The sequence below is a fragment of the Monodelphis domestica genome, chromosome 6 (genome assembly GCF_027887165.1).
Source record: "Monodelphis domestica isolate mMonDom1 chromosome 6, mMonDom1.pri, whole genome shotgun sequence".
Taxonomy (NCBI): domain Eukaryota; kingdom Metazoa; phylum Chordata; class Mammalia; order Didelphimorphia; family Didelphidae; genus Monodelphis; species Monodelphis domestica.
The window spans coordinates 310,061,307-310,069,354 of NC_077232.1; the positions used below are offsets into that span (position 1 = coordinate 310,061,307).

The window sequence follows — 8,048 nt, forward strand, 5'->3', positions numbered from 1 at the left end:
GAATGCACTACCCGCTAATGAAAGTCCTCACAGAGTAAAAGCATTCCCTCTGCGCAGGAACTGGGTCCAGCCCAGGCAAAGCTTTTTACACAAACACCAGAAAAAAGCACAACACACACCACAAAACGCCATGCTGACACTGGAACACTGCGTCTGGTTTTTAAAGGGGTTAAAATAGCAAACATATATCAGCAGAATACTTCCCAAGTCTGCATCCATGTCAGAGCTTTCTCATTCACAAGTTAGCCTATTGCCCTACTTGCCCTGCTCCTTGGAGAGCCATGTAAAGTGGGGAGTGCGCAGCAGAGGCTTCTTTTCAGCTGTCACATGTCATAGCATTATGCCTGAAGGAAGCATCTCACCCATGCCCCGAGCCCTTAACGCGGTCCTAGGCATGTAATTGACATTTAATAAATGCTAGCTGACAGACTGACACCTGGGCACGTACCCTGGAGGGAATGGCATTCATCCTCTTTGGGGCACAACTCCAAAACCCCTGTGAAAGAATGGCTAACTTTGGACCCTCACAATATTGAAGCCCGAATGGAAAATGCAAGCTTAGTATCACTAATGTACCATTTTAAAGAGAGAAAAAAAAGGCAAGTCAACAAGATATCTATATCACCTTCTTGCATGCCACTACTTCCTATCTTTGGCCTTTCTGTCCTTAAATGTGAAAGGGGGACTATGAAATGTCATATTTACAATGTACACTAGATAGCTGTAAGCCACACTCAGCCAATGAAAGGTATACGTGCCAGCTTAAGAAATGTGAAATCATATTTATATATGTGTATGTATACACACACACACACACACAAAGAGATAGAGATGGGGTAGGGAGAAAAAATGGGAAAAAGGAATGGTGGAAGAAAGGGAAGGAAGGAAGGAAGGAAGGAAGGGAGGAAGGAAGGAAGGAAGGAAGGAAGGAAGGAAGGAAGGAAGGAAGGAAGGAAGGAAGGAAGGAAGGAAGGGAGGAAGGAAGGAACGAAGGAAGGGAGGGAGGAAGGAAGGAACGAAGGAACGAAGGAACGAAGGAATGAAGGAAGGAAAAAGAAGGAAAGGCGAGAGAAGGGAATGGAGGGAGAGAAGAGGAAAAAGGAAGGAGGGAAGAGAGGAGGGAGTGAAAGTGGGAGGGAAGAAGAAAAGTTGAGGGAATGATTAAAATGGTGTTATGTTACCTCTGATTCTCTGGCCAGAGTTTGGAGGCACATTGTTTTAGAAGGTCACTCGTTATATACTGTGGTTACAGTTTATATGTTAACTCAGGCTACCTGCTTTTTTATTTTTATTTTTAACAACTCTCATGAAAAATCCTGACTCCTCCAAAGGGCCTTGGTACTTTCCAGAGAAGCTCAATAAACACGTAAATGTATTTTGCTCAGTCATACTCTATCAACTCCTCACTGATTCTTTAAGTGATCATGATGGCTTTTCTCCCCTAAGACAGCTTCTGATAGAAAGAAATCATACTCAAGAGGTAAAGACAATCACCTTTCGACCTGTTCCCTTCTGAAGCAAGCCATTGATGGGTTTCTTTTTTGGGGGGGGGTGGCGGTGGCAGTGGGGGGTACTATTCGTGTTCTGCCACCAGCATTAGCCTTCTTTGTGTTAGAATTTGTCCAGTGTAATTCCCCATCTGTGTGACACATGGAAATGATTCCTTACCTTCTCTGCTCCACTCCCTGCTCAGTAGACACTGACTCAGTTTTTGTGTTGGACAAGGAAAGGCTCATAGATTTGCATGTCCACCAGAGAGAAATGACTTCAGTTTCTATTATCAGACTATTTACTTCCAGAAGGATGTGCAGATCTGTGTCAAGCCCACAAGTAAATTCAGTGCTGATAATGGACAATGTAGGGAATACCATAAAGTCCTTCCCTAGAGAGGCAGAATCCCTCTTTACTATTTGGGGGGGGGGCGCTTTCTTCTGTCTGAAATAACTGAGATTCAATCCCGTACCAAGACATGGAGAATGGCTGGAGTATTTCCAGACACCAAGATTCAAAAACTAACAAACCAGTTCTATGAACTCTAAAACATAATTGGAGAATGAAACTGGCTGTGTGCATGGTCTGTAATAATCTTTTTTATTCCAACAGATCTTTATTATCAGTTTGGTTTTGTGTACTCCCTTGATTCTTGTTTCCTATACAGCCTTTTTTCATCACAAAATATGGCGTGGCATCAGATCCATGTTGGTCCCTCAGGGAAAGCTTCTATAACTTCTTAGTTCTTCAACCCAGGAAAAAAAGGGATCAGAGAACAGGGACTTGGGAATGGTTGTACTGTTTGTTCCCCAAGTCTTAAAAACTCCAAGTATTTAGCTAAGAATGAATTTCTCTCCTAGCTCTGATATGAAATAATTATATAGCCTTGGACAAATGGCTTATCCTTTCTAAACCTTCCTTTCTAAAACAAAGTGGCTGGGGTAAATGCTCCCTAAAGCTCTGCACCAGTTCTCACATTCTCTAGTTCTGTAGTTGGTATGATTATTCCCTAAACCATAACTAAGGTGTTCACGGAAGGGAAAAATGAGAACAATTTTCCTTGACTTGATGGTGCCTGAGTAAACATTGGAGGGGTGGGAGGTCCTCACAATATGGTAAAAAGACAATTGGATTTAAAGGCAAAAGGCCTGGGTTCAAAACCCACCTCTTCTACTTACTACCTACGTGACCTTGGGTGAATTACTTAACTTGATTTCCTTTTATCATCTAAAAATTGAAGAGTATTGGTCTCAAGAACTTCTGAAGGCCCATCCAACTTTAATCCCTTGTGCCCTACCAAGAATACTGCACATGAGAGGCTCTAAAAGTCCTGTCCTAATTTGAACCTTGGTAAGAGGTCGATCACCTAAATTGGTAAGACTCTTGGAATGCAAATAGGATTTGGACTGGGGAAAAACTAGCTTTTCTTCTCATCCCTCTCAACCTTCACTTCTGCCCTCCCCCCCATCCAAGCACTCTTTTGAAAGCTGAAAAGACAAAAGCTGTTCAAGTCCTTCTATGTGACAGAAGAAACCAAGGAACTTGGCTTAGGAAGGTCATACCAAGGCCTATTCTTGGTGCAGATACGATGGAGTGCTGCCGTGAAGGAGTGTGCGGGAGTCCACAAGGAGTCTTTTTGTTTTTCTAAATGCCTTTTTTCCCCCTAATAATTTCAAGGGTCTACAAACCTTCAGGAGCTGCCGCTTACTCGGGCTAATCGCTTGGTGATGTAACCAAGCTTCCCTCATCAGAAGCTTGCCCTGTGGTTTAGTCTGCAGCTTCTTCTACTGCAATTCTCAACCTTGATGAAGAAGCCATGGCAGATTCTGTTGGCAAGGAAATACTCTGTGCATTGAGCTCCTTGCCTGTCAAGACAACATGCAGCAGGTTGTACCTCTTTAAGAAAAGTCTCTGTTCCCCCTTAGTCTCTAGTCATATAAATTCTTACATAGAAATGCCTTCTGTCTTTTTTTTCCCCTCCACCCCAAGTCATTTGTAGCAATTTTCTCAGGTTTGCTATTCTACATAGACCTGAAACTTAAAATCTGTAATGCTAAACTATGGGGGTGGGGGTGGGGAAAGCAGGAATCTAATAGATTTTCCTTTCTTCCTGCCTTTCTTTTGTTCCTTCCATCTCCTTTCCATTCTTTCTCTTTCTTTCAAATAAACTTTCCCTTCTTTTCCACTGAATTCCTCTTTAGTTTGTAATTGGGGGGATAGTTGAATAACAACTCTGTTCTCTCCAGAAGATGTGTGAAGTACAGGCTAAATTCGATTTCTTCTTTAAACACAGTTTTTAGAGCTGATCTACAATTTAAAAATAAAAAGTAGGCTAAAAGCTCCAAGACTCTATAGAAACTCCTCACTAGTTCACTTTCACAGGTGACTGCTTAGGTTACCAGCCAAGGCAGCGGCTCAGAAAGACTCCTGCAGTGGGTCCAGGCCAAGAGGAAGTCAGAGAGGAACGAACCATCCCAGAATCCCCCACACAAACTGAGCCAACAAAAACACATCCTCTTTCTTACAAAACTTGAGTTTGAGAGGGTTTAACGGAGAACTCGACATATACTTGTCATCCACCTACTGTCTTCCTTTGCCCACTCAGTAAAAACGAAGAGAGAGAGTGAAAGGAGAGGGGGAAGGGTAAAAGGAATTTGGTACAATCCAATCCATCAGTATAAATAGTATGACTAAGGATTTTTCAAAAGTTTCTGCAAAATCCTTTCCCAGGGAGACTTTCTGGCTGTGATGTCTGAATATTTCTCAAAATGCAGAGCTGGGATTTTTTTTTTTTTAACAAGGCACCAAGTTACCAAGAGTGGGAAGTCCTTTTGTCAGTGCACAAGAAAATGGGAATTGAGTTCTTCAAGTACATCAGATGATATCCCATGGGGTCAGCAACATCGCCTGCTAGTTTGTGGTGGCTGCTTTCCAAGCTTGATTGCTCCGTTGTTCCCATCTTCATGAGGGTCCAAGGGTGGGATCTGACGACTGATTCCTTGAAAGAGTTCCTCAATATTAATAGCACATTTTGCACTTGTTTCGACTACAACTACTCTTATGGATTCAGCATCTTCCTTGGCATCCTTCATGGGAACCTCCCTAATATCTGAGAGATCACATTTGTTTCCAGCGATGGCCATTACAATATTTCCTGGACCATGTTCTTTTAATTCTTTCACCCATTGCTTCAAGGTATTAGAAGAATCCTGTTTAGTGATATCATACACTATAACAGCTGCTGCAGATCCTCGATAGTACATGGGTGCCAATGAATGGAAACGTTCCTGACCAGCCGTATCCCAGATGAGAAACTTAAGAAGTTCATTTCCACAAGGCACAGTTTTAGTCATGAAAGAAGCACCAATTGTAGGGCTGATGTTGTGGTCAAAGTGATCCTGTACAAATCGGCAAACAATGCTTGACTTTCCAACTCCAGTATCCCCGAGAAGACACACTTTCAGCTCTCGTGTTGCCATCATCTGATTTGGGCTGAGGCAGGGCAGAGAGGCTTGCATCCTCCAGGAGGAGTCCCCCGGTGTCCCACGCAGGCAACGCCGCCGCTGCTGGCTCCTCTCTCTATTTTTACTTTTTAAACATTATTTTATTTGGTTATTTACAAACATTATTCATTGGAAACAATGATCATTATCTTTTCCTCCCCCCGACCCCTCCCACCACTTCTCCCATAGCCAGTGCACAATTGCACTGTGTTTCACATGTGTTCTTGGTTCGAACCCATTTCCATGTTGTTGGTATTTGCACTAGAGTGTTCATTTAGAGTCTCTCCTCAGACATGTCCCCTCAACCCCTGTAGTCAGGCAGTTGCTTTTCCTTGGTGTTTTTACTCCACAGTTTATCCTCTGCTTGTGGATACTGTTTTTTAGATCCCTGCAAATTGTTCAGAGACATTGCATTGTCCCTAGTGGAGAAGTCCATTACCTTCGATTGTACCACAGTGTATCAGTCTCTGTGTACGATGTTTTCCTGGTTCTGCTCCTTTCACTCTGCATCACTTCCTAGAGGTTGTTCCAGTCTCCATGGAATTCCTCCACTTTATTATTCCTTTTAGCACAATAGTATTCCATCACCAACAGATACCACAATTTGCTCAGCCATTCCCCAATTGATGGGCATCCCCTCGCTTTCCAGTTTTTGGCCACCACAAAGAGCGCAGCTATGAATATTTTTGTACAAGTCTTTTTGTCCATTATCTCTTTGGGGTACAAACCCAGCAGTGCTATGGTTGGATCAAAGGGCAGACATTCTTTTATCGCCCTTTGGGTATAGTTCCAAATTGCCCTCCAGAATGATTGGATCAGTTCACAACTCCATCAGCAATGAATTAATGTCCCTACTTTGCCACATCCCCTCCAGCATTCATTACTTTCCTTTGCTGTCAAGTTGGCCAATCTGCTACGTGTGAGGTGATACCTCAGAGTTGTTTTGATTTCCAGCTCTCTGATTATAAGAAATTTAGAACACTTTTTCATTTGCTTATTAATGGTTTTGATTTCTTTGGCTGAGAACTGCCAGTTCATGTCCCTTGCCCATTTATCAATTGGAGAATGGCTTGATTTTTTGTACAATTGATTTAGTTCTTTGTAAATTTGAGTAATTAAACCTTTGTCAGAGGTTTTTATGAAGATTGCTTCCCAATTTGTTGCTTTCCTTCTGATTTTAGTTATATTGGTTTTGTTTGTACAAAAGTTTTTTAATTTGATGCAGTCGATATTATTTATTTTACATTTTGTGACTCTTTGTATGTCTTGCTTGGTTTTAAAGTCTTTCCCTTCCCAAAGGTCTGACATGTATACTATTCTGTGTTTACCTAATTTACTTATAGTTTCCTTCTTTATGTTCATGTCAGTCACCCATTTTGAATTTATCTTGGTGTAGGGTGTGAGGTGTTGATCTAATCCTAATCTCTCCCACACTGTCTTCCAGTTTTCCCAGCAGTTTTTATCAAATAGTGGATTTTTGACCCAAAAACTGGGATCTTTGCGTTTATCGTATACTGTCTTGCTGAGGTCACTTGCCCCAAGTATATTCCACTGATCCTCCTTTCTGTCTCTTAGCCAGTACCAAATTGTTTTGATGACTGTTGCTTTGTAATATAATTTGAGATCTGGGACTGCAAGGCCCCCTTCCTTTGTATTTTTTTTTTCATTATTTCCCTGGATATCCTTGATCCTTTGTTCTTCCAAATGAACTTTGTTATGGTTTTTTCTAAATCAGTAAAGAAAATTTTTGGAAGTTCTATGGGTATGGCACTAAATAGATAAGTTTGGGTAGGATGGTCATTTTTACTATATTGGCTCATCCTATCCATGAGCAGTTAATGTTTTTCCAATTGCTCAAGTCTAGTTTTAGTTGTGTGGAGAGTGTTTTGCAGTTGTGTTCATATAGTTCCTGTGTTTGTCTCGGGAGAGAGATTCCTAGGTATTTTATTTTGTCTAAGGTGATTTTGAATGGGATTTCTCTTTCTAGTTTTTGCTGCTGAACTATGTTGGAGATGTATAGAAATGCTGATGACTTATGTGGGTTTATTTTGTATCCTGCAACTTTGCTAAAGTTGTTGATTATTTCAATTAGCTTTTTGGTTGAATCTCTAGGATTCTTTAAGTAGACCATCATGTCATCTGCAAAGAGTGATAACTTGGTCTCCTCCTTGCCTATTTTGATGCCTTCAATTTCTTTTTCTTCTCTAATTGCTACTGCTAGTGTTTCTAGTACAATGTCAAATAGTAGAGGTGATAAAGGGCATCCTTGTTTCACTCCAGATCTTATTGGGAATGCATTTAGTTCATCTCCATTGCAGATGATATTGGCTGATGGTTTTAGATATATACTGTTTATTATTTTTAGGAATGACCCTCCTATTCCTTTGCTTTCTAGTGTTTTCAATAGGAATGAATGTTGTATTTTATCAAAGGCTTTTTCTGCATCTATTGAAATAATCATGTGATTTTTGTTGGTTTGCTTGTTTATATGGTCGATTATGTGGATGGTTTTCCTAATATTGAACCAGCCCTGCATCCCTGGTATAAATCCTACTTGATCATGGTGGATGACCCTTCTGATCACTTGCTGGAGTCTTTTTGCTAGTATCCTATTTAAGATTTTTGCATCTATATTTATTAGGGAGATTGGTCTATAATTTTCTTTCTCTGTTTTTGATCTGCCTGGTTTTGGAATCAGTACCATGTTTGTGTCATAAAAGGAGTTTGGTAGAATTCCCTCTTTGCTTATTATGTCAAATAGTTTGTATAGTATTGGGATTAACTGTTCTCTGAATGTTTGATAGAATTCACTTGTGAATCCGTTGGGCCCTGGGGATTTTTTCTTAGGGAGTTCTTTGATAGCCTGTTGGATTTCATTTTCTGATATGGGATTATTTAAGAATTCTATTTCCTCTTCTGTTAGTCTAGGCAGTTTGTATTTTTGTATATATTCATCCATATCGCCTAGATTGCTGTATTTATTGCCATATAATTGGGCAAAGTAATTTTTAATGATTGCCTTAATTTCCTCTTCATCGGAGGTGCTTTCCCCCT

General features: G+C 40.7%; 1 protein-coding gene across 1 annotated transcript; it reads right to left on the minus strand.

Moving 5' to 3' along the window:
• Positions 1-4,162: 4,162 nt before the first annotated feature.
• Positions 4,163-4,991, minus strand: LOC100012050 (ras-related protein Rab-31-like). Its single transcript, XM_056803855.1, has one exon. The coding sequence runs from the start codon at positions 4,971-4,973 to the stop codon at positions 4,386-4,388; it is 588 nt and encodes a 195-aa protein (XP_056659833.1). The 5' UTR covers positions 4,974-4,991; the 3' UTR covers positions 4,163-4,385.
• Between the last annotated feature and the right edge of the window lie 3,057 nt (positions 4,992-8,048).